This window comes from Condylura cristata, unplaced genomic scaffold (assembly GCF_000260355.1).
Source record: "Condylura cristata isolate star-nosed mole 26May11 unplaced genomic scaffold, ConCri1.0 scaffold00013, whole genome shotgun sequence".
Classification (NCBI taxonomy): Eukaryota; Metazoa; Chordata; class Mammalia; order Eulipotyphla; family Talpidae; genus Condylura; species Condylura cristata.
The window spans coordinates 31,796,060-31,821,312 of record NW_004567114.1 but is presented as its reverse complement, the minus strand read 5'-3'; the positions used below and the strand labels follow the sequence as shown (position 1 = coordinate 31,821,312).

General features: G+C 39.5%; 3 protein-coding genes across 4 annotated transcripts in view; 1 reads left to right on the top strand and 2 right to left on the bottom strand.

The window, feature by feature from the left end:
• Positions 1-74, bottom strand: part of GPR135 (G protein-coupled receptor 135) — a 1,515-nt gene extending 1,441 nt beyond the window's left edge. The window contains 1 exon segment of the mRNA XM_004695946.2: positions 5-74. Within this exon segment, the coding sequence (XP_004696003.1) occupies positions 5-74 (70 nt within the window).
• A 3,326-nt stretch (positions 75-3,400) lies between these two features.
• Positions 3,401-10,674, bottom strand: L3HYPDH (L-3-hydroxyproline dehydratase (trans-)). Its single transcript, XM_004681823.2, has 5 exons — positions 10,064-10,674; positions 8,222-8,391; positions 5,669-5,791; positions 5,447-5,584; positions 3,401-4,068 (listed from the first exon to the last, which is right to left on the bottom strand). The coding sequence occupies exons 1-5, from the start codon at positions 10,569-10,571 to the stop codon at positions 3,943-3,945; spliced, it is 1,065 nt and encodes a 354-aa protein (XP_004681880.1). The 5' UTR covers positions 10,572-10,674; the 3' UTR covers positions 3,401-3,942.
• A 71-nt stretch (positions 10,675-10,745) lies between these two features.
• On the top strand, positions 10,746-24,871 carry JKAMP (JNK1/MAPK8-associated membrane protein). 2 transcript variants are annotated; one of them, XM_012724712.1, is made up of 7 exons: positions 10,746-10,823; positions 13,206-13,279; positions 13,811-13,965; positions 18,673-18,879; positions 19,209-19,390; positions 22,318-22,394; positions 24,032-24,871. In XM_012724712.1, exons 1-7 carry the CDS (start codon positions 10,820-10,822, stop codon positions 24,248-24,250), a joined length of 918 nt encoding a protein of 305 aa, XP_012580166.1. In that variant the 5' UTR covers positions 10,746-10,819; the 3' UTR covers positions 24,251-24,871. The 2 variants fall into 2 exon arrangements, with proteins under 2 accessions (XP_012580166.1, XP_004681879.2); XM_004681822.2 differs by having other exon boundaries at positions 13,188-13,279.
• The last annotated feature ends 382 nt before the right edge of the window (positions 24,872-25,253 follow it).

Here is a 25,253-nt window from a genome sequence, read left to right as displayed (position 1 = left end):
GGGCCGGCGGCGGCGGCGGCGGCGGCTCCTCCTCCTCCTCCATGGGGCCCCGAGGCGGCCGCGGGTCTGTTCATCCTGCACCCGGGCGGCGGCCGCCAGACAGACAGTGGCTGGGCCCGGGGCGAGAGGCCACTGCCGGGACAGCGATCAGCCCAGGGTGGCCGTCGCCAGGGGCTGCGGAACCTTTGACGTGGGTTCCAGGCGTTGTCGAGGGAACCGCGTGTTTACGCAGGAGCGCGGGGCGGGCCACTGGCCCAGAACCCAGCAAAACGCCTGACCACGGACCACCACGGTAGAGTGTCTCGCTGAGGTCACCCAGCCCCAGGGCCTGAGCTTCAGGGAGTGTCAGGTCGACTTCTGGGGCCACTGTCCCTCAGGTAAAGTGGAACTGGCCCTCCTATAAATGACAATAGTCGACAAGGCTTCACACTCAAGCTCTCCTTGGATGTGAGAAACTTATGGAAGGTCTTGGAGTTCGGGGTAGGAGGACCCTTTGCTTCCTGTGGGTGTTTGTGGTGAAGTGCAGGTAGGAAAGGAATCTTGAAACTAATGTGAAACCCCAAATCTAGAGATCTTAAACTTGAGAATAATTTAAACCAGGTGTTCTCAAACTTTAATCACTCTATGGAATCACCTAGAGAACTTGTTAAAACAGATAATTGGTTTAACTCAGAGCTTCAGACTCAGCTGTATGTAGGTGTGTGTGCCAGGCTGGTTGGAGAGTTTCCAGTGTTGATAAAATTGCTGGTTTGAGAATCAGACTTTGGGAACCACTCATGTGGCGAGCTTATTAAAATGCAGCGTCACAGGTGCCTCCCCTGGGTTTCCAACAGGGATGGTGAGTATAAACCTTACCTCTGGAGAGCTAGGTTACAGATCCTGGAGTTAGGATGCCATCTTTCCAAGGACCTGAGTCTCAGGGGCAAGTAGCTCAGGCATGTGTGAAGGGGTAAAGGAGAGAGATTGTTTCCTTGTGGTGCTGGCAGCCTTCATCAGCATTCTGGAAGAGGGTATGCGGTAAGTCTAAGGTGCTACCAACTGAAGTCGCCACAGATTCAGCTCCAGATATGGGGAGGACCTGGCTGCCCAGGGGAGCTGCATGTCAAATTTCTGTGCATGACCTCTGATAGCAGGAAAGTGTGAAAAACCCTCAGGTACTCTGAAGCAGTGGTTCACTGCTTGGACCCTAGACCAGAGTGTTACTATCATCTAGAAACTTGTTAGATTCACTTGCAGATTCACGGGCCCTACTGAATCTGAAACTCCAGGAGTGGGGTACCTTTGAGAAGTAGTGCTTTAGAAGATGGTTAGTACACTTTCAGGTTTTAGAACCAATAATGTTAGTGCTTTGGTTCTTATTTCAGTAAGTAGAATAGTCGACTGGAAACTTACAACATAAGTAGAAGTTCACTCAGAGTAGTAAACTAAAAGCGGATTTCTCAGCCTCAGCATTATTGGCATTTTGAGCTAGATAATTTTTGGTGTGTTTTTTCCTAAGATACAATGGCAGGGGTAATGAGAGAAGGGGAATATAAGGGATGAATGATAATTTGGGCTCTCTTATAAAGGCCTCGTATACCAAGTTATGGAGGTTAAAGATGCAGAAGATCAGGGAATGGCACTAGCCACTGAAGGAGTTTCAGCAAGAGAAAGCTACGACCAGATACAGTTCAGAAAGGTAAGAATGCCCTCACATGCACCAGGCTTTCCTTCTAGTTTGGCTCAGTGTACTCTACTAGTTTACCTTCTTCTATTTACCTTTAAATGCTGAAGTCTATCATGTCTTAGTAGTTGGCTCCTCTGGACAGCTTCTCATCTCACTCACAGGCAGGCCTTTGAACACTGTACATTTGTAACTCTAAGTTATATCTCTGGTCTCAACCTACAGATCTTGCTCCTTGGCATTTCTCACTGTATCTCAGAAAATGAAAACCTTCCACTTGGCTCACAAACCAAAACCAAGATTCTCTCTAAATACCTTTTCCTCACTATTACCCCATGTCCAATTTGTCACCAAGGCCTGGGGATTTAACTTGTTAAATGTCTTGATATCCATTCCTTCAACATTTCATCTACTGCCTAAAATGTAGCTTTCATCCTTTCTTTAGACTGTCACATCCCAACTGACCTCCCAAAATTCAGCCCACATTGTATACTGTAGGCAGAAAGCATTTCTTTCTTTCTTTTTTTTTTTTTTTAAGATTTATTTGTACATACAGAACTGGGGTTCAGGCCAGAGGCTCAGGGGCGGTGAGAGGCTTCACCAGAGACAGAGTGGGGAGCAGAACAGGCAGATCCACGAAGTACACTGCTGAGGGGAGCAGCAGGCGGGTCAGGAGAGGTCTGCCACGCCATGTGGTCACCTCTGGGACAGGCGGGAATCGAACTCATGTGGAAGTGGCTTTAGCTTCTCAGTGCAGTGCTTTAACCCGCTGCACCACCAGGGAGGGCCAAAAGCATTTTATTTAAAAAAAAATTTATTTATTGATGCATAAAAAACTGGGTTACAGGCCAGAGGTACAGGGATAGTGAGAGGATTCACCAGGGACAGAGTGGAGAACAGAACAGGCAGATTGACTGAAATACACTGCTGAGGGGAGCAGAGGGCAGGTCAGGAGAGGTCTGCCATGCCATGTGGATCACCACCCTGACTAGGGATCGAACTCGTACTGCAGTGGCTGCAATAAGTTCATAGCGCTGTGCTTTAACCCATTGCGTCACCAGGGACGCATGATCATGCCATCCATTTATTTAACCCCCTTATGGTCTTTTGCATTCAAGGTTTCTGATCTTTAACGTTTCCTAGAAGGTACTCTATGATTTGACACCTGCTTCCCTTAGCTTCATTTGGGGGCATTTCCAGTCACCCTATTCTCCCCAATTACCTTGCCTTCCCATTGCCACATAAATTTTAGACTCTCAGGGGAAGCACGACTATTGTCTATGCCTGTGATTAAGTGTTACCTGTCTTTTGTTAGATCTCTAGCACTCAGCAATATGGAAAATTGCTGCATACACACACACACACAAATATTTTTTGAGTGACTTTAGGAGGAGAATCTGGAAACTGGGTGAACAGTTAAAAGCATGATAATAGCACAGGGGAGAGGAAAGAGTCAGAACTAAGACATTATTTCCTACTTTTGGTAATCATGGAATAATCACATGCATTTCACAGTGTCCTTTATTAAAGTAGAGCACATTACAAAATGCTATAACATGTAATCTTCTAGCTATATATATATTTTAAAGATTTATTTATACATATAGAACTGGGGTACAGGACAGAGGTGCTGGGGGGGTGAGAGGATTCACAGACAGAGTGGGGAGCAGCAGGTAAGTCAGGAGAGGTCTGCTGAGCCATGTGGGTCACCTCCTGGCTGGGGATCAAACTCTGCTGCAGTGGCTGTGATAGCTTCACAGTGCTGTGCCTTCAGGGAGGGTCCTTAACTACATTTTTTCAAAGTAATCTGACTTGAGAAATTGAATGATGAGTACCTTAGAATAATTCATTTCCCTTACCTGCTGCTTAAAAAGAGGGCATTATTTTACAGGAAAGCTGAAGAGTAAAATAATGTAAATAGTAAGAGTCACTGTAAGGACTACAATTCAAGCTATTATTCAAAGAACACGTAAAAATATATCAATAGAAATCTCCATAGTCATATGTTTTTAAAGTAGTAAGAACTAAAGTTTTAAATGTATCTGATATTTTAGTAACCAGAAAGAGATTCTGAAAGCTTGTGATATTTTCACCAACATACATATGCAAGTAGGGGCATACTGACTTTATATTTAACTACAGCATACTATGTTAGAAAGGATGGAGGTTGTCTCACACACATAACTGGGATATAATTTTTCACATAATTTAGAGAAAAATTACTTATGGAAAATTACTTATGCTTTAAAAAGAAAGCCCTTATACATAAGTCAAAGGAGTTACTTGAGAAGGAATCCATCCCTCAGTGGATCATCATCTTCTACCACAAAACTTGCTGTGCCCGTGTAGTGAGCTTGTCCAGATACTTCCACTATAACACCTTTAAAATCACCACATTTTGCTTCCTAAGAAAAGAGAAAAAGAGCAGAATATCAAAACACAGCACTCATTATATCTGTCCTAAAAGTCATATTCCTAATTTTTATCAATTAATAAAGAAGTGAATCTTAACACCAGAATGCCCTTTATAATGTTTAAAATAAGAAAATCGTAAGGTTAATGTGAATTAGTAGATTAGAGTCCAGCACATTTTATTATCTTTGTATTTAGCCTCAATAATATGAAGCCCCATTGAAACTTGTACAATAGCAATACAAAGTAGCGCCAAAGTGTAGAGTTTGCTCAGACACCCACGTTCAGAGTGCAGCTCTTACTTGTGCACGCCCTCTGGCAAACTACATAGCCTCTTCCATTCTTCCTGCTAAAAAAAGGTCATAGGACTAGCTTCCCAGGGTTCTTGTGAGGATTAGCAGATAGTATGGAGTAAGTGCTTAGTTTGCAAATCAACATTAGTGAATTAATAAATGTAGATTAATTGAAGATTACGTAAAAGATTTGGTATTTCAAAAGATCACTGTCTTATAGAGGACTCCCCCTACTTAAAGAAAATTCAATGCTCATAAAAATCAACTTTATAAAGAGTATACTAGGATATAGAAATCTCTATTAGGACAGATGGTTTGCTATGTTATGGACTCAGTGACTATAGATTCATTTACTAAATGTCATCCCCTCGCAGATTTCATTTTAGTACATCTCACTGTTCATTTTCCCAAGTAGATTCCTGTATTAGCTCTATTTGTACATTTAAAAGTTGATTACACTGCAGAAATTCTACTCTCTACAACTTTTCAGGACTTTCACATTATATAACATGAGACACCCTATAGAATAGACACAAAAAATTGCATATCCCAATTTAATGGTTCTCAAAGTTTTTGGTATTGGGAGCCACAGAGCCAGTAGTGTCTTGATTTGAGGGCCTCAAAGAGTTTTTTGTTTATGCAGGTTGTGCCAATTAATATTTGTTGTATTGGGAATGAAAAACCTATTACATGTTAACATAAACCACGTATGAAAGTATTTGTCAGAATTAAAACATTAACAAGAAAAATGCTTTATATTTTTGCAACCCCCTTTAATGTTTGGTTCTACAAACGACAGACTGTTATTCTGCTCCTGCACTCAGTCAGTTGGTATATCACACTCACGTAGCCTCTATAGTACTCCACGATGAAATGCCCATGAACAGGATCTTGGGCATTCACAGAGGTTCCAGAACCACATTTTAAGAAACAATATCCCAGCTGGACAAAAGACTTTTACAGACCTGCTCTAAAATTCACTTCTAAGAGCCAGTGAAGAACCTTGTTTAATATCCAACTCATACCACTTCAGCCTCAAAAGTAATACATTTACACAAAAACAAAAGGCACAACTTACCCTCACAGCCTTCCCTGTGAATACTGAGCCAGTTGCACTGCTTTTAAAGGCTCTGGCCTGGTTCAGTTCAAGAAGGCCTTTGTAATACTGTAAGGCAATTCGGGCTGTCACTCCTGAGCCGGTAGGGCTTCTGTCCACCTGTCTCAGAATAAATGGAGAGTGTTCACAGTGTTCTGGGTCCATATTGCCTGGCTGTTTTGGCAAACATTACAACATTAATACCTGTCCATCTGCAAAAACGCAAATGTTGGTGGTTGGTTCCTCACTATAAGCATCTTTTCCATCTGTTAATATAGTTCCATACAAAAAGGCAAGGTCTTCGCTATCAGGATGATGGATTTTAAACTGTAAATTACAAAAAAAAAATATATCAACCACATGTAAAATAAGTCCTTTGATTCAAATTTACTTTCATAAATGATGTAGGTGGTATATCCACAGACATAACTTTTCCATCTTTATTATTTTTGAGTCTTTGGATCCAAGCACTAAATACTATGTCTTTGTCTAGGTGAATGACGTTTCATGGGAAGTTATGATTCTTCTTTCCCTCCTTTTTTTTAAAAAAAGATGTATTTATTTATGCATACAGAACTGGGGCACAGGCCAGAGGTGCAAGGGTGGTGAGAGGATTCACCAGAGACAGAGTGGGGAGCAGAACAGGCAATCGACAAAGTACACGCTAAGGGGAAAAGCAGGTGAGACAGGAGAGGTCTGCTGCACCATGTGGGTCACCTCCAGGGCATGGGACAGAACTCGCACTGAAGCAACTGCAGTTAGCTTGCAGTGCTGCATCCTAACACCTGTGCCACCAGGGAAGGCCCTCTTTCCCTCCTTTCAAAGGAAGTTGCTCTGCATATAATTGCTATTAAATGAAGAGAGCCACTTTCTACACCCAGAAGTGGAAACACACGCGCTCTGTGAAGCACTGACCCTAGGAAGGGTAATCCACAGGTGGCTGGAAGAGGAGGGGTTAAGGCTATCACTTTCCCACTCTTGGGAGCATGAAGTAGGCAATTTGAAAAGCATCAGGTAATAGTTATCTTGCTCTGAAGTTAATACCACTATGAGAAACACTTAGGAGAAGTCATGGAAAGCTTAAGTTATTAGATAAGATAAAGAACTTAGACTGAAAAAAAATATTGTAAAGGATGAAGTCAGCTGGTAACATGAAAAGCAGCAGATACACAGGTGGACTTTGGGACTGAGGAAAATAATGATTCAGGCAATAGAAGTACTTTGTGAACTGCTGCCAGTTCTGCTATTGCTGACAAAGAAACAGGCACTGTCAGGGTAAGGTTAAGTCAAGGCAAGGTTAAAGCATGACCAGGCCCCAATGCACAATGCTTCCTCTTCTTCTTGGCAGGCCTCATGTAACGTTTCCTGGGTTTTTGTAATGACTGAGATTATAATAATCAAACTTTCTCAAACACCCTATAATTAGTAAGTTTCACTACCACTATCTGTCATTTTAGCTATTGGGTAGATTTGGGTTCTTTAAATCCTAAGAGTCCACCTGGAACCAGGTTAAAGAGGCCTGGGCCTTAGATTTTGTTCTCTGTCCTCATGCCCACATGCCACACTCCACCATTACAACACAACAGCACAGCACATTTCAACGAAGCACTTCACAGGAATGCTTGTCTGACTAGACTCAGCACCTTCAAAGTGGGGCTTGTTATATAATTTTTGGTAAAATTTTGCTAAAGGAGAAGTTCAAAATTACTCCTTTTATTCAAAACTACTTCTTTTCTTCTGATTTCATTAAAAATATAGTGAAATTATTTTATGCCAGAGTCATAACTCCACCAGCTGTCTGCTTAATGGAATATAAAGTTGATGGAAATTCAGAGCTTCTGGAGTTAACATGCTAAAATAATTCTGCACATTGATACCTGGACAATCCTGGAAAAGTTCTACTTTAGGAGTGTAGAGTATATTATCATTTTGTTATTTAAGTTATAAATTATGTTAAAGTCTCAGGTATGTTAAGTAGGTCCATAAATAATTACTAGTACAAGTTTATTATTCACTATCTTGCACAAGCTATATTTTATTTAGAATAATAAATTCCCATAGGCTAGAACATGCAAATAGTGCATATGTTTTATTATAGGTCCCAATTTCAAGGTAGTATGATAGCTGTGTTAGAGCAAAAGAATATTCTAGAATTATTACTTATACTGATTTTATCACAATAGTTTTCCCAAGTAAAAACCTGGATTACTCAAGAAGTTATTTAAGTAACTTCTAAGCAGAATAGTAAACATTCACTAAGAGTTATGATCTGTGTGAAATAAGAGATAGTCTGATCAGATTTTTAGGAAATTTGTTTTGTAAGCTGTATTTTACATTCTTTATTTTCAACTTTTGCCAAATAACCACATTTAACAAAGCACATGCATTTCAAATTAATGGGAAACTATGCTACATTTACTATATATAGTTATCATTTATTGAACATTTAGTATGGGTAGGTATTACAAGTTTTTAATATATATTGACTTACAGCACTCTGAAAATTCCCATTTTTCAAACAGGAAAACTCAGGCACATGGAGGTTGTATAATTTGTTTACGGTTATAAAAAAAGTTACAAAGCTAGCACTCCCAAGTGTCTTGCTCTTTAACACCTAAGATTTAAGTCACTATCTTATTCTTAGTACTGTGAATTATTTAAGTATATAGAGTTTTACTTTTCTGATAAGCCTATAATTTATATCCCTCCATGCCACAGAGGGAGGGTATTTCTTAGGACAGCAGTTTATGCACTAACCTGAGTTTTCACTGCTTCTGTTACTGCACTTGCTGCATCCACAAGGTCCCTTGTCTTTGCAGAACAAACATCCAGTCCTAACTTTTCAGCACTAAGAAATGCATAAAATGCACCACCATATGCAATGTCTACTACCACTTCTCCATAACTGGGAACGACCACCAGAAGATCTAAAAAAGTTGAAGATAAATGTTTTTAGCATTTAAGCAATACAATTCACAGCAGTTGTTTCTGTGTATTTCAGGGCTGGGAGCTTCTCCCTGTCATAAAAAGGAATGAAACAAAAGCCCATTCTCAAAATGAGTAAGCATCAGGTAAATAGTAACAGGCCTTATCTTGATGTTCACACAAGTTATATATTTGAAGGTCATGTTTTGCCTAAATCACAAATGCTAGTTTGTTAACTACTCTGAGAATCCTATCAAGGAAACATCATAAAGGCAGAGAAAGAAACCCACCCCCGGGTGATATCAAGGTGTGAAAACTGTGAAGGGTAGTGTAGGTTCCCTTTTTTCTACTAAGGAGCAGTCATGGGAATTTTGGATCCTGTTCACAAATGGTTTTCTCTAACTGTAATGTCAAAACAAGATAAAAAGTTATTTTCCTATATGTGATACATACACACACTTACTCATTGATATATTTTCATCTAATGAAAGTATTTTGCAGGCAGAATCTCAGAACAAATTCATTGTAGAAGCGCTGACCTCTACTGTATTATTTTGTATCAGGGTTTTTACCTAGATATTTTAAGTCCTCAACATACCCAGATTTCACCTGATGGTCATTTGTTTGAAATCTTGAGATGCTTTCCAAAGGATAAGATTTTAAAACTACTTTACCCCTTCTTGCATTGGTCACTGCCTCTGATGAAGTGGGGAGGGATCTGGGAGGAGAGAAAGATCTTTCTGATTTTGTTTATTTATAGGGACTTGTTGGCAAAGGTATTTCCTGAGGGCAGAAATATTTTTCCTGGTCAACAGAGAAATTTCATCTAGATAGGAGATTGAGGGTCCTATCTACAGGAGACCTGGGTTGACTTACCTATATTACTGCAGAATATGGGGTTCATCAGAAGCTGCAGTGAGGAGGGGAGAGACAAGGGTTGATGAAGGCAGGGGCTATATATATGCTTTGCTTGTGAGCTGCAAACTGAGCACCAAAAGATGCTTTTCTTCAAGGTCTTGGCACTCACACAACTTTTGCTCACACATGCATCAGAAAATGGGGTGGCACAAGGACTGGTGAGGCTAAATCAACCAACAGGGTACAGTGGGGTCTGTTCAGAAATTAAGCTGTGTAAAATATTTCTTGTATCTCTAGTTTACACATAGTCCTACAAAGGTACCAACCAGTTACAGGCTAGCCAGCAGAGCCCTGTTAATATGTGATGTGTCAAAACTGAGCAACTTTGCAATCAGGAATTAGTGCCTGTGGAATTTAACAGCAAATGCGAATCAAAACAACATTTTTGATGATGGTGCAACAACATGCTTGATCCTAAGACCTTGCTCTGCTCAACCGTGAAATCTCTAGGGATGCTAGATGAGTTGGGGGGCAGGGCGCTGAATATAGAAAACGTGCAATTGTAGTGCTCAAATTTCTCTCAAGATCACAGGTGTATAGATCAACAAGATAATCGAATTGCATGCACCGCACAAATTCTCAAGGTTATCAAGACGCTGGTAGTTGCAATGATTTAGAATTACCTTTTAATTAATTGCAAAGACTTGTAGAGGTGAGTTAGTTGCGCTGCCCAGATTCCAGCTAGTTAGTGTTAGATTCCGTTACTGTAGTTAGTCGAGTCTTGGTTTACCGCCCCACCAGGGCTGGAAGGGTTACCTGTGGCCAACACGAAAGCCGGGACACTGTGGAAACGCACCGGGCCACGACTGCGGCCACCCTCACACTCCACGAAGGCGGCTACCAGCCCGCAGGGGCAGTGGATGTTGACGCGGGTCTCGCGGGCGCCGGGTGGGGGCGCGGGCACCAGCCCGAAGTCCAGCGCGAAGCGGCCCAGCGCCAGGACGGCGTGACCGCACATAGAGCTATAGCCCTCGTTGTGCAGGAACAGGACGCCCAGGTGCGCTTCGGGCAGCTCGCTGGCCACCAGCACGGCCCCATACATGTCCCGGTGCCCCCGGGGCTCGAACATGAGCCGTCGCCGCACGTGGTCAAGGTGCTGGCGCATGTAGCGCCGCTTGGCCAGCAGCGTGGGGCCGTCCACCTGCGGACACCCAGCCAGCACGACGCGCAGGGGCTCACCGCCCGTGTGCATGTCCACCACCGACAACGCGGGCGTCCCCGGGTCGTGCGGCGGTAGCCGAGGAAAAGCCAGCGCGCTCTCCATTGTCTGCGTGCAGGAACTCGACTGCCACCCGTAGCGCGAGCTTCAGCCCTGGCGGACTCTGGACTGGAGTCACCGCCAGGGATGCGGGGCCACGGAGCGCAAAACAGGAAGCGCTGGGGGCGGGGTTTCAGGAGGTTGCCTGGTTACCAGGAGGCGGAGTCGCCGAGGCGGCGGTGGCCCGGATGTCCGGCCGCTGAGGCTGCATCTGCAGAATCCCGAGCTGCTCCTGGCAAGCCTACCAGCGGCCAATGGGTGAGTGGTCACCGGGCTCCGGGCAGCGTTTCTCTTGGGCCCTACTTCCTCCCAGTTCTGCGGGCTCTGGGCTCGGCCCCGCCGGGCGGCCTCCGGATGGCGCCGCGTCCGGGACCCCTGCCCTCCGGCCAGGTCCGGGACTCCTGCCCTCCGGCCAGGTCCGGGACTCCTTCCGCGGCTGGGGTCGTCCCGGCTCTTGACCTGCCGGGCAGAGGCCGTCGGTGTGCCGCGGGAATGGGCAGGCCCCTGTTATGTTCGAAATATCCCCGCAGTTGCTTTGTTTGACATTCGTGAGCGTTGACTTCAAGATATAAAGCACAGGCTTTAGAAAGTGCGGAAAGGCTGTAAAGGAAGCAGAAGCTAATTGCTGCCTAACTGTTGTCTCCTGCGTATGTGCGCCTGGAGCGAGGTTATGGGACCCTTCACTAAAGGGCGAACCCGTGGCAAAATGAGCGCGGGCTTGAAATTTTTGATCACTAAAGGAAGTGAAGGGGGACAGTAAGCCGATTTGGTGAATCAGGCTTTTGGGACTTACCTTAACTGTCGCCTTCATGTCTATCATCGCGGTGTCAGGGCTTAAGATTTTGAGACCCTTTACTTAAAATCGGGCGTATTTATTGAGCATCTACTAGATGCAAAGCTCATATGGTAGAAGCTTTCAATTCTTTGATTTCTGCCTTCTCAAAAAAAAAATTTGAAACAATTCCTTTACTAATTTTGTACGTTGTGAATACAGTTGGTTAAAATAAGTGCCAAATTAAGGAAAGAAGCCCATGGATTTAAAAATAGGTCAGAAATCTGATAAGAGTGAACATATTTGAGACAGGGCTATTTCTGTCTTTTTCTCAGCAGCACAAAGAGAAAGAAAAAAATCTGGTCAAGTTTGAAAGGTGAAAGGGTACTATGGACCAGGCAGTCTAAATTGTGAATCCATGAAGAATTTGGTAAATGATTGTTCAAGAATAGCTATAAAGTCCGTAATATTCCATATTAGTGTGGATTTACTCCACACCAGGCTGTAGGTTCTTTGAGGGCAGATACTGACCTGTATCAGATCCTAACTAGTGGAATTGGAGACTCAGTACATGTTTCTAAAATGAATGAATTAACTAGATGTCACTAAACAAACAAAACAAAAAATCTCCTTTGATGACTTGTTGGAAGTCAAAGGCCGTTATGGTAAACAGCTGCTTTTTATTTCCCCAAGCCTTGTGATCAGGGGGTTGGTTGATTCTAAGGCAGTATTTCCTAATTACCGGTCACAGCAGTGACAGCTTCCTTGAAATTTTCATCTGTCTTTGACAAAAATTAGGAAAATGTGGCAAGCTTTTCATAAAGGTGAACTTATTTAAAGTTAAAAAAATGCCCTTTTGAAATTGTCTTTTCTGCTTTCCTGGCATTATAATGTAAAGTGATAATGACACAGGTGTGGGCTGTTCATTTAGCCCTTGAACCACCATAGGTCCTTGTCCCAGGAAGCCATTAAAGGCATGCACAGACTTTTTAGGTAAGCAGCAGAGAGAAGCAAACTTCATTCAAGAAAGTAACAAAAAGTTTATTTAGAGGAAAAAGAACAAAAGCAAAGACTTGCCAAGGCAGTGTTGCCAAGGGGAGGCAAAAGATGCCATTATAGGCCTGTGCCTAGGGGATATTTAAACCCTTTTTTCCTGTTCTCTAAAAGCTCATCACCCCATTTTATGGCTGGCTGTCTTAGTAAGGCTTTACTCCTCTGGGCAGATGTGCCCATTTTCCCACCTCTTATTTTAGAGTTTCTCCTGTCCAAAGTCTCCTTAAATTTACTCTCCCAATTAGCCTCACACTTTAGCCTTAAATTTTACTGCCTTAATGTTTACTGCCCTCAGTAGCCTTTCTGAGTTTCTCTGCCATGAGAGAGGCCTCCCTTAACTCTCCCGCACTGTGCCTGAAGCTGCCTGCTTCACCCTGACTTGCCTTGAGACTCAATAGTAGATTTTTTGTGTGCTCATTTAATGGCCTGACTGGGCAAAATAAAGGTGGCCATTCTCTATTAGTCTTCTAATTTTAGAAAATGGAAATTCAGAGGCTTATGTTAGCTGATCAGCAGTGACTGACTAGAGCCTTTGGTGAGATAGGCTGAGTTCTGAGACTAGTTCTGCTCTGCTGATTGAGGATCTAATCGTAAGGAGCAGTATAATAAGGTTCCAGTATAACTTTGCAGTGTCCAAGTATAAAAAGAGAAACTTACATTTTAAAATAAATGCATCAAGCCTTTTTTCTAATATGTAACATTTTTATTGAACTGTGTTAAAATATGCTAATGCTTCAGCTATTGTTTTATTTCTTATTATCATAAAAGATATTATACTGACATTTGTTTTTAAAAAGCTGTCGATATTCAACCAGCATGCCTTGGACTTTATTGTGGGAAGACTCTGTTATCTAAAAATGGCTCAAATGAAATATATGGAGAGTGTGGGGTAAGTCTTTATGTTTCTTTGTTATTTCATGTACAAAATCTTTTTGCTTTTGAGAGAGTTTCAAATGTGTATTTCCCCATCTCAGTTTACAAAAAAATAAGGATTCATTAATAAAGTCTTTATGTTGTATTGACTGATAATACATTTTTTTGCTAGTTATTTTAAAAAACATTTTACAATTTCATGATTAGTTTTAATGTAATATATATATCACAATAACTTGGACATCCAAGTAAATTGACATTAAAACTCCTGAACGTTTCTCTGCAATTATTTTATGGTGTAAATAAGTAGGTTTTTCATTGAATGCTAGTTGTTTTAGTCACACAGTAAAAGGAATTCTGAGAGCATTCTACAGATATAGAAAAATATGTTGTAGACTTTTTTGTTTTACTTAGATTTCCTTTTTTATTTCTAAAAGATGCACCTGTAAACAGACATTTGAACTGAAATGTGTGTCTTTTAGAGTAATTGGGGGATGTTAATGTTCTCAATTAATAAAAATACTGTTTTTTTTAATTATATATTTAGGTGTGTCCAAGAGGACAGAGAACAAATGCACAGAAGTATTGTCAGCCATGCACAGAGTATCCAGAACTTTATGATTGGCTCTACCTTGGATTTATGGCTATGCTTCCTCTTGTCTTACATTGGTTCTTCATTGAATGGTACTCGGGTAAAAAGAGGTAGGCATTTTCTGTGGATGTATCTTGCTGGACTGTTGGCGAAATAATTATCATTTAGAGGATCTTATCAACAATTGTACTTTTACCATGTTCAAAGTAATCCATTTTTGCTTTTTATTTTGACTGTGGCGAGAAAACTTAATGTTAGGGCATGTCTCAGTAATTAAGGGAAGTATGCTTTCTCTTATGCTAAGTGATCTTGAAGGAATTTAAAAAAAAACTTCTCAGTTATAATCATTATTTTTAACAAAGAATTGGCTGTGGTTACAAGCTGTCTGTACATAGTTCTAGAACAAATACTTTGCTATTTGATTCTATATCCGTTATCCAGGATAGTATGAAAAAAGTGGCAAAGCTGTGTCCTAATTAGAACATTAAATAAACAAACACTTAAGAACCATTTTTTTTTTTAAAGATTTACTTATTTATGCAGGCAGAACTAGGGTACAGGCCAGAGTTACATGGGCGGTAAGAGGATTCACCAGAAACAGAGTGGGGAGCAGAACTAACAAAGTACACTGCTGAGGGGAGCAGCGGGTGGGTCAGGGGAGGTCTGCCGTGCCATGTGGTCACCTCCGGGGTGGGGATCAAACTGATGTTGAAGTGGTTTTAGCTTCTTCGTGCTGTGCTTTAACTTGCTGCACCACCAGGGAGGGCCCAACAACCATGTTTTATGTTTAGAAGATCAGGGAAGGACATACAAAATAACCAATGTGGTTTATAGTCATAATCTTGTAGAGATGACAGATGTATACACTAGTAATGTAAATTAGTCTTAAACATATGTAAACAAAATCATCACAAAGAATAGAACAGATCAGTTGTGCCAGTTGGAATCCAAGAAGCTTTTTAAACAAAAGGACAATTTTAGGCAGAAGAAACAGCATGAACAGTGGCATGAGTGGGAGTGGAAGTAGTCTGGGTGATCCAGGTATGATTGCATATGCAAGAAAGGTAGCAAAAGGAGTGCAAAAAAGGTAGACTGAGGCCAAAATATGCAGGCTTTTCATATAGTTGTGAACTTTATTCTGTGGAAAATGAGCCAGGTTCTACCTTTCTACATACAGTCGCACTGTGGTGAAGGGCCTCTTAACTCCTCAGAATATTTCTTGTGTTGCATTCTTTCTCTAAACTTTCTTCTCTACCTTAAGTACTCTCTTCTCGGAGTGGAACTTTTTACTTAGCTTCCTTTTGTCCTTCAGATTTTAGTTCTGCTCACACCTGCTGTTAGGTATATATACAGAACCAACTCTGTATATACAGATACATATACGGAAATAATGCTGTCCTCCTTGGAATGATACCACCCAAGATGTATGGGGTAGATATTTGTCACTTCTGGCACCTTGCTTTCCCTAGAGCTTATTGTTGAATTTGTTTTTATTTAAAGCCAGGTCTGAAACAGGCAAAAATTGCATGGTTTTATTCAATATGGTCAGAGGCTTTATTTCACATGTAATTTGCTATTATGTAATTTAAAACTTTTCAGTATGTTTTCTCAGTCATCATTAGGGATATTTGTAATGTGCCACAGGCTGTAATTCAGAGGACTATAATATGGAGGCTCACAGTCTTATGGATGAGATAAACCAGTCCTAACACTATATGTGAGGTTCTGTAGTAGAGACAAGGACCTTATAACCCGTGATTACCAAATCAAAATAGAGGCATGTACAGAGTTTTAGTACTGGCGTGAGGAAACTAATTTTGCCTTCTCACAGAAGGAATAAACTAAGTTGGACTTTGAAAAATAAGTAGTTTTTGATAGAATTGAAAATGTGTCAAACATCTGGAATAAGGTGTGTAAAAATATAAGGCAGAAAATTACAGTGTAATAAAGAGGATATAGAGAGGATACACACACACAGTATATACCCTGGTTGGGGCTGGGATAGTCTTAGGGAATATTCATAAAACCTGGTAATAACCTCAGAGCTGTATCTGAAGAGACAGTTTACTAGATAGGTGACATGTTTTGAGCTTGCCAAATCTTGACAAGCCAGATGTGTGGAGGCATGAGGAAACAAGGTGATTTAGCATGGCCAGTATAGAAGATAATGCTGATTTTTTTTTTTTCTGAAAGGCAGGAGGAACTCACTTAAGTAGTTTAATACAGAGACTTTTAGAATCATATTTCACTTGTAGAGTTCACATAGTTGGCTACAAATGGGTCGGAAAAAGAGCATGATGGCAAGAAGTGACCAGTAGTGAGGTTAATGAAGTAATGGCAAGAAATGATGAGGTTGGCATTTTGTATCTAAAAAATACAAATGCTACAAGGAAGCAAAAGGTCAGATTACATAATCTGAATGTGTTTGTTCAGTGTTTTCATCTGTATAAAATGCTACAGGAGTTGTGCTTCAATAACATGGGCTAATTTGTCCTTTTAAGAGACCATCCTGCAGGAAACAACTAACATCTCAGAAAGACATTACTTAAGTTATTGCTGGTCTCTCTGGAGGTAGAGGAGCTCTAGATGTCCTCACTTTCAGAAAACAAATCCACCCTCAGCCAACATCAAAGTAACAAAGCAGGCATTAGGATGAAGTGTTGCCTGAGATTATAGCAGCCTTGCAGTCAGGATTCTGAGTCTGGGGCACCCAGGGATGAATACTACCTCAACAGTTGCTGTGGGAGCCCAGGGAAATGGTGGATGGTGACTGTTGGTAAAAGAAGCAAATTCTCTGTGCTGAAAAGCTTTCCTGTTCTCAGTTTTGATTCACAAGACATTTGCACATTCCAGTCTGTTAAGGATCTCATAATCCTTGGTTACTAAATAAAAATAAGCATTATGACAGAGTTGATGAACACAATAATTATACAACTATATATATAGGTTCCTAAAGGACTAACGACAATGGGTTTTCAGCTATAGAATATGTAACTGCTACTTATACAAAGTTTAAAGATACAAAGGATGCAGCAATAAGCTCTCCACTGAATAAGAGGCTAATAGGAATGAATAACATATGTGATCAGGAAAAACAGGAACCTCCTAGAAATGAAAATTCATACTTGCTAAAATGAAAAAAGTGTCAGTCATCAGATAATTGAAAGTAGAATTCATGAGTTAGAGAATATATATACATAAAGAAGTAACAATGTAACACTGAGAAAGAAGATGGGAAATATGAAATATGTAAGAGACAGGAAACATAGCATGAGAAGTTGCAATATGCTTCTATATCTACAGGGAGCCTTTCAGGTTCAATAAAATGTTCAGGTTGTGGCCTAAGCACCAGTCTGCTCATAATGAGCACAGCTTGCCAGCAGGGCAGCATGAAACTTCCCTTGTTAGCAGTAGCTATTGAAGCATATCAGCTCAGGCACAAGGACCTGAGAACCACACTGAGTGAGTGTGGAGGTCATCCAGGCCAAAGTCTTAGTGTAAATGGAATCATTTTCTGTTGCATCGGGATAGCTTCCTGGATCCTGCAAGGGACAGGCCAGTTACAAGAATCACTGAAAGAAAAGCTAATCTGTGGCGTCCCCATCAGGTGTTTATAATTCCTGCCAGAGTACCTGCAATTTACCAATTAAGGGATTATTTGTATCACAAGCAATGTTAGCTAATAATAAAGTTAACATTCTGTCTTTGCCAGGCTTCCAGAGGAGCAGAACAAGAGTTAACTGAAGGTCAGATTCTCACATACAGGGAAAGATTTTGTTAGCTCTTTGCCCAAAGTATTTAGTCAGAGCTCTGGAAAAAAGAGACAAAATGAAGGAGAACCAGTATGTAAAGAAATGCTGGCTTCTAGTGTTATAGAGTATGAAAAAACAGATTTTACCACATTGTTTTCTTCTGGGAAGTAAAACACATTTCAAGAAGAGTAAATGAAAAGAAGCTGATGCTTTCGCTCATTACATTTAAACTGCAGAACACCAAAGACAAAAACACCGCAGAACACCCTACGGTGCTCTGGTCAATAGTCTCAAGTTGTGTTCAGAGCACTGAGAGTTAGTCCTTGCGAATACTGCAGCCTCTGGGTAAGTGCCTCCCACTCAAGAACTAGGATGCAGGACAGACGCCCAAGGTTAAGCCCAGGCAAACCACGAAATAGAAATAGTCAAGCTGTTTAGCTTTGGGATAGTTTGCTGTGCAGTGAGAGATAACTGAAACATTGTTAAAGAACTCAAACTTTGAAGACTAGACAGTAGAAATGCAAGCGCTTAGTAAAGAGGTGACTATCAGGTTGATATACAAACTCATTTACCTTCCTATATTCCATTTATAACATAAATAATATGAAGTAACTAACACCAAAGTAACTAGTCTGTGGTGGATTTACATTGTGGAGTTTGGCGAGTAACTGTAAAGTTTATGTGGAACTGGAAAGGTCATCACCACCGAAACCAGTACCATTGAAGAAGTAGAAGGCAGCAGGAACTGTCCAGAATTATTATCCCAGTCTGTTGGGTCAGGGATAGATAAAAGGACAGCAGAAGGAAATGGAGAATCTAAAGGCAGACCAGTTACTACGACACTACACAGAAGTGGCAGTGTTACTTAGGATCAGTATCCTTTTTTAGTAAACCAGGCTAACTCTTCTCTGTCTTCATATCTCTTTGGCTTTTACCCATTTAGAAGACTTGTTAGTTTCTGTTGAAATTTCTTTTTAGAATCTGCATCTTGAAACATATACAGGTTTTATTTAAAGCCATTTAAATATTGAAATCTGTGGTAATTATGCTTCCTTTTTTTACTAGTTCCAGTGCACTTTTCCAGCACATCACAGCATTGTTTGAATGCAGTATGGCAGCTATTATCACCTTACTTGTGAGCGACCCCGTTGGTGTTCTCTATATCCACTCATGTCGAGTGTTGATGCTTTCTGATTGGTACACTATGCTTTACAACCCAAGTCCAGATTATATCACCACAGTGCACTGCACTCATGAAGCTGTCTACCCCCTGTAAGTGTTCATTTAGACTTCTGTTTTCTTTATTATTGATCAACAAAAGTCCTTGTGCATAAAGTCGATTGTGTATTCTAGATTGGTTTGCTTTCATAAATTTCAGCAACTAAACTTGCTGGATCAAAGCATGAACATTTTTAGGATTTTTGAGACCCATTTCTGAAGTTCCTATTGGAAAAGAATCAGCATGTCCTTTCCATTAGTGTATGAGTGCTCTGAATACTCAATAAACCTAACATACTTTTTAGACCTTCTAATATCTTTGATTTAAAGCAATGATAGTTATTTTAAAGCTTATATTTATGTTCAAATTTCTTATTTTATAGGTACACCATTGTATTTATCTATTATGCATTCTGCTTGGTATTAATGATGCTTCTCCGACCTCTTCTGGTAAAGAAGATTGCCTGTGGGTTAGGGAAGTCTGATCGCTTTAAAAGTATTTATGCTGCACTTTACTTCTTCCCAATTTTAACCGTACTTCAGGCAGTTGGCGGAGGCCTTTTATGTAAGTTTAAGGGATAAAGTGGGTGAAATACCGTTATTATTACATGTGATACTTTTAGTATTATTTTAGAACTTTTTAAAATAGTTTCTCAACTCTTATATATATTTGCTAAAGCAGTTTTTTTGTTTTGTTTTGTTTTGTTTTGTTTTGTTTTGTGAAGCAGAACTGGGTTGTATAAGCCAGAGGTGTGGGGGGTGAGAGGTTCACCAGAGACAGAATAGGGAGCAGAACAGGCAGATTTACTGAAACATACTGCAAAGGGGAGCACTGGATGAGGCAGGAGAGGTCTGCATTGTCATATGGGGTTAACTTCCTGGACTGGGATCTAGTGATAGCACTGAGATTTAATCTCTAGGTCACCAGGGAGATCCTAGTCTTATTTTTAAGAACTATAGCTTTCTTGGAATGAAATAAAATTCTCAAGAAATCAGTGGCAATAATTTAATCTGATTTATATTTATAGAATGGCTTGTATTTGCAGCTTTTAATCTAAATAGGAAGATTTTAAAGTTTTTTTGAAAAATGCAGTTTAAAAGAAAAAAGCTCAGTACTCTATTTTAATATATCCGTTAATCAGTAACCATTTAGGTTGAACTGCAATGCAAAAGAAGAATTTAAAAAGTGAAGAGACACATAGGAAAGCTATAAATAGTTGAGAGAACATAGTGTGGTATTTATTTAAATATGGTACATTAAACGATGCAAGGATATTTGTACCATCTTTTCAGTGGAGCCTACTAGGCTGCAGAAGGCAAGCCTCTGGCCTCAAGGTACTAGTCAAAATTCAGCAACACCATGCAAGTAGTGTAGCCTGATAATGAATTTGGTTCAATGTAAGGGCAAAGCTGAGGGTAAGGCCAAAGAAAAGGTAGTTGGAGACTAGTGTTTTTCCCTTATGTTCTGGTTTAATCTTAGCTGTATTGCTTCACTTGACCTACAAAGAACCAAGTCTTTTTATCTCCTGTCATTCCCAATTTTTTTGGATTTGGTTGCCCAGTTATTTATCTGCCTAGCTGGTTTTTATAGGCCTTTGACATTGCTGTGATTGCTCTAGGGAAGAGAGACCTAAACTCAAAGGGATCTGAGGCAGAAGACTGATATAATCAGTTTTTTGCTTTAGGAACATAATTTGGTAGCAGTGTAGTTGATGGATTGGCCAGGAAGAGGAGTACCTGTAGGAGCAGTTATGAGATCATTACAGTAATAAACCAAGCCTAACTGACCCAGAGCAGCGATGCTCTGGAAATGAAGGACTTTCTTGAAGATGTAGGTAGCTACTTAATAAGCTAGGTAATTAATACAAGAATTGAGGGAATAGGAATAAAATATGATAAATGACTTACTTAGTAACTGGGGAATGATTCTACTTAATATTATAAACAGCAGATAGGTTGGTCAGTTCAGTTTTAGGTATTCATAGAATATCCAAGAGTACAGGTTTTCATGCTAATCTAGAACTAGGGAGGGCTGTCTAGGCTCAAAGATAAGAATTGTAAGCTTTCAGCTCTGTATTTTTAGCCTGTAAGTGGTGTTGTTATATGGAATCTTCTTGGTTATGAGATGGAGGAAGGGGGACAAACTCTGAAAAGCAGGGAAGGACTTGGAAGGGCCTAGAAGACAGCACTGCCTCTTATATTGTAGCTGTCTGTCAAACACCTTTCCACCCTTCATGTCTTTAGATCATTAATCTTTAGATACACTCAGAAACATTCATAGATGATCCAGGAGATTACTCATTCTCACGAAGTGTCAGCTTATGCAGTCTGCTGAAATTCATTACAGAGGGTATTATATCAATTCAGTTTAATGATATTGAAAAAAATAGAGATTTTTTTTATTTGTAAGAGTGTCTTACTCAGTTCAGTCTTCTGTAACAATACCATAGACTGGATGGTTTACAAATATCAGAAAAACATTTCTCACAGTTCTTGATGCTGGGAGGTCCAAGATCAAGACACCAGTGGATGTTGGGCCTATCAAGGGCCTGCTTAGTTCATAGGTGGTCTTCCCAGGACAGAAGGGGAGAGCTCTCGCTAGGGTCTCTTATAAAGGCATTGGCCCTATTCATGTGGACTTAACCTCATAACCTAACCACCTCCAGATACCATCACATTGGAAGTTATAATTTTAATATGAAACTATTGGGGGACACAAGCATTCAGATCATAGCAAGGGAATATAGAAGTCAGATATTTGTTCTCAGTTTATTTAGTGTGTGAATGTAAAACATTTCTTTAAGAGAAAGGTGTGGGCATTCTGTAAGAAAAAAATTTGTTTAAAATACTACTGTACTCTTTGAAATAGCCATTTATAAAATTTTGAAGAGCACTGAACGATCCATTATCCTATGATAGGTGAACTTTCCTAAATAATAAAGTTGATTACTTTTCTTAACCAAAGCCCCCTGCTTGGATCAGAAAATTATTTGTGTGCTTATTTTCTCATTTCTCCCAACTTTCATACATGGCTAGTATTCTAGCTGTAGGAAAAAGGTTAATTCTTAATATTCAGTTGATGTCATAAGCAGGGGATCTTTAAAGCTTGTTTAGGATGGGTTCACAGTTTCAAATGGGAGGAAAAATGAGAAAATAGTATTTTTGACATGTGAAAATTATATAAAATTCAGATTTTATTGCCCATAATGCTTTCTTGGAACACATATGTGCTCATTTATGTGTTTGCCTAGTATTCTCACTTCACTTGTGGAGTTGAGTGATTGAGGTAGAGACTGTCTGAGCCACAAGGCCTTTAAACGATTGAGACTGTATAGCCCTTACAGTTTGCCAGCCCTGCCTTAAGGTATTAGCGCTTACGTCTCTCCTAGAACTGACTGAGTTTTTGATTATGGGAAATTATACTGTTTGAATTTTTGTTTTATTCAGAAAATGTGTTTAATTTTTAATATAACACCAATGTTTGCTTTTCAGATTATGCCTTCCCCTACATTATATTAGTATTGTCTTTGGTTACTCTGGCTGTGTACATGTCGGCTTCTGAAATAGAGGTAGGAAATACTTTTTCTTTTGTGAAATTTTTTTTAGGATAATTTTGAGAATTGAATAGAGTAGACTCATTGTTATGCTATACTATTGATTCTTGTACTGATTTTGTCCCCAGTTTTATTGTCATGATTGTGGATACTTACTTTACCCTCACTATTTTGGTGATTTAGAAATACTAGTAATCTTTGGCCAAATGCAGTCACTTAGCTTTATAGCTTATTTAGTTTATGAAAGATTATATAGGGGGCTATATTTTCTTGGGAAATTAATTAACTAGTTGGACTTAACTGTCTAGCATTTTGGAGAAAAGTCATCTTATTTTACTCACACTGGAAGTAATTATTGAAATATTGAAATTTACTAACACTATTTTGAGAGAATTAAGTTTGTACTTTTACAGTGGCAACACTGTCATTTGTAATTTTATCTGTGTTCCATGTCCTTGTATATTTTGTCCCCCATTTTATTTTCACAATTGTAGATACTTACTTGGTCCTCACTGTTTTGTTGATTTAGAAATAACATTAATAATCACATTAGTTGTGTTACTGTTCCTGTTTTGAAATATACTTTTAAAAATAAAACCTGTTTATCGAGGTAATGTTGGTTTTATAACACTATATGTGTATAGGGAGCTGAAATAGACTTTCTGTGCCTCTGATGTTTTAGTACTTAAATGGAAGGCCACTATTACTTAGAACTTTCTTTTGAGGCTAAACTCCAAAGAAATACAAGGGTAAATAAGGTGTCTTAGGATTCTTTCTCCTATGTGTGCTAACCTAGTGTCTATGTATTAACTTAAACTGACAATAGTTAAAGATAATGTGGTTTCTCAAAATTTTTAACATAAAAAGTTCAACCGAGAGAAAGTTAACTCTTTTGGAGTGGTTATTGTTAATGGCTCTTTTCCATCATATTAGGGAAAGAGTGAGAACAAAAAATCCTAATGACTTTTAGTAGAGGAAAAACACAGAATCTTTGGTATTTTTTCAAATGTTTTGTGTACTGTTCCCATTTTCTCTGTAATCATGCATCAATAAGGCAACGTACTTGAAGACAAGCAAATTGAATTGTTATTTATCAGTTCTGAAGAAAGATTTGCGGGGTGAAATTGAATATGGCTTTAAATTTTCATTATCCATTACTACTGTGGATACATACAATAACTTGAGTCAGAAATGGAGACCTGGATCAGGAAAAGAGTCTAGCTCTAACTGAATTGATGAGGCATTTAACAAGAGATACTTTGTAGTTAATTTACTGCAAATTAAATTTGGCTGTTTCTTACATAGTTAGATACTACTTTCTATAATTTGGCCCTTTCAATTTCTGCACATTACAGAATAGATTACAAGGAAATCAGTAATCACATTGATTTCTGCTTCCTTATAATTATGGAGGCTCTAGGCTCCAGCAAGAATGGATTAAAAAAGTTGGGTGTCTGGGCTTCCTGTAATCTCAGCTGCTGCAGGAAGCCTGTTTGTTCACCTGTACAGTACAGTGACCAAACTGAGTGAATTTATTAGCTTTTTAGCTTTGATTTTGAGGTTACAATTTTGCATGGAAAGAATATTTTAAATTAAAATGTAACAAATAATCTGATTCTCCTTTTTTTTTTTTTTTTCATTAAATTGTATAGAACTGCTATGACCTTCTGGTCAGAAAGAAGAGACTTATTGTCCTCTTTAGCCACTGGCTACTCCACGCCTATGGAATAATCTCCATTTCCAGAGTGGACAAACTTGAGCAAGATTTACCACTTTTGGCTTTGGTACCCACACCAGCGCTTTTTTACTTGTTCACTGCAAAATTTACTGAACCTTCACGGATACTCTCAGAAGGAGCCAATGGACACTGAATGTACGATGCCAAGAAAAGTATATTTATACTATTGTCATACATGAAATAAGTGTATCTTAGTGTTTTGACGTAACAGTTTTAACTGTCAGTAAATAACAGGAATTTCAGACATTTCTCCGTCTGAAATTACACAGTATAATACACTATGCACTTAGCATTGGCACATGATACTAGATGCCTATTAGGGTGCACTTACCTCCACAACAATTCAGATTTTAGGGCAAAACTATGTCCTTGTGTACCCAGAGACGTGTGGTTTCCATTTCTATTAAGAAAAACTTAAGTATATAATCTGAAATCCTTAGCATTGGCACGGTTGTGCATGCCCTTGTATTTCAGTTATAATGCATTATAAGGACAAACATTTGTGGGAGGTCTCATAACAAACATGGAAGTAAAGTATGTTGTTTTTGTTACCTATTTATTTTCACCAATGCAGTATTTTGATCTGTAGAAAAATAGAGCATAACTTATTTAACAGGTTATCTGTTCATAAGGTAGTTTGGTTGTAGACATCGTCAAATTATTTCTTTTTCTGTAACGAAAATAATAAAATTTAATCATAAGAAATGTCAAGATTAGTATCTCTTTCCCAAGTGAATATGTATTCATACTCAAATATTTCCTTGCTTTTATATTGCATTTTTAAGGCTGTATATACACATACCCTATTTTTTATTGATCTCAAGACACTTCACCCCGCCTCCCCCCCACATAGTAACATCTCCGATTTGGGCTGCACCTTTAAAATTGCTTTCTTCTCAAAGCTCTCCTGAATAACATGGAGACATTATACTCCCAGTCTTCAAACTGTTACTACAAAGCCGTAATAATTACACAGCGTGGTACTGGAACTATAAGACACAAACCGATGCATCAAATTGAAAACCCAAAGTCACACACGTTTGGTTAATCTGTGACAAAGGAGCAAAGAACACTATACTGGATTATGCCCTGGAACAGGATAATCTCTTCGATAAATGGTCCTGGGAAAATTCGAC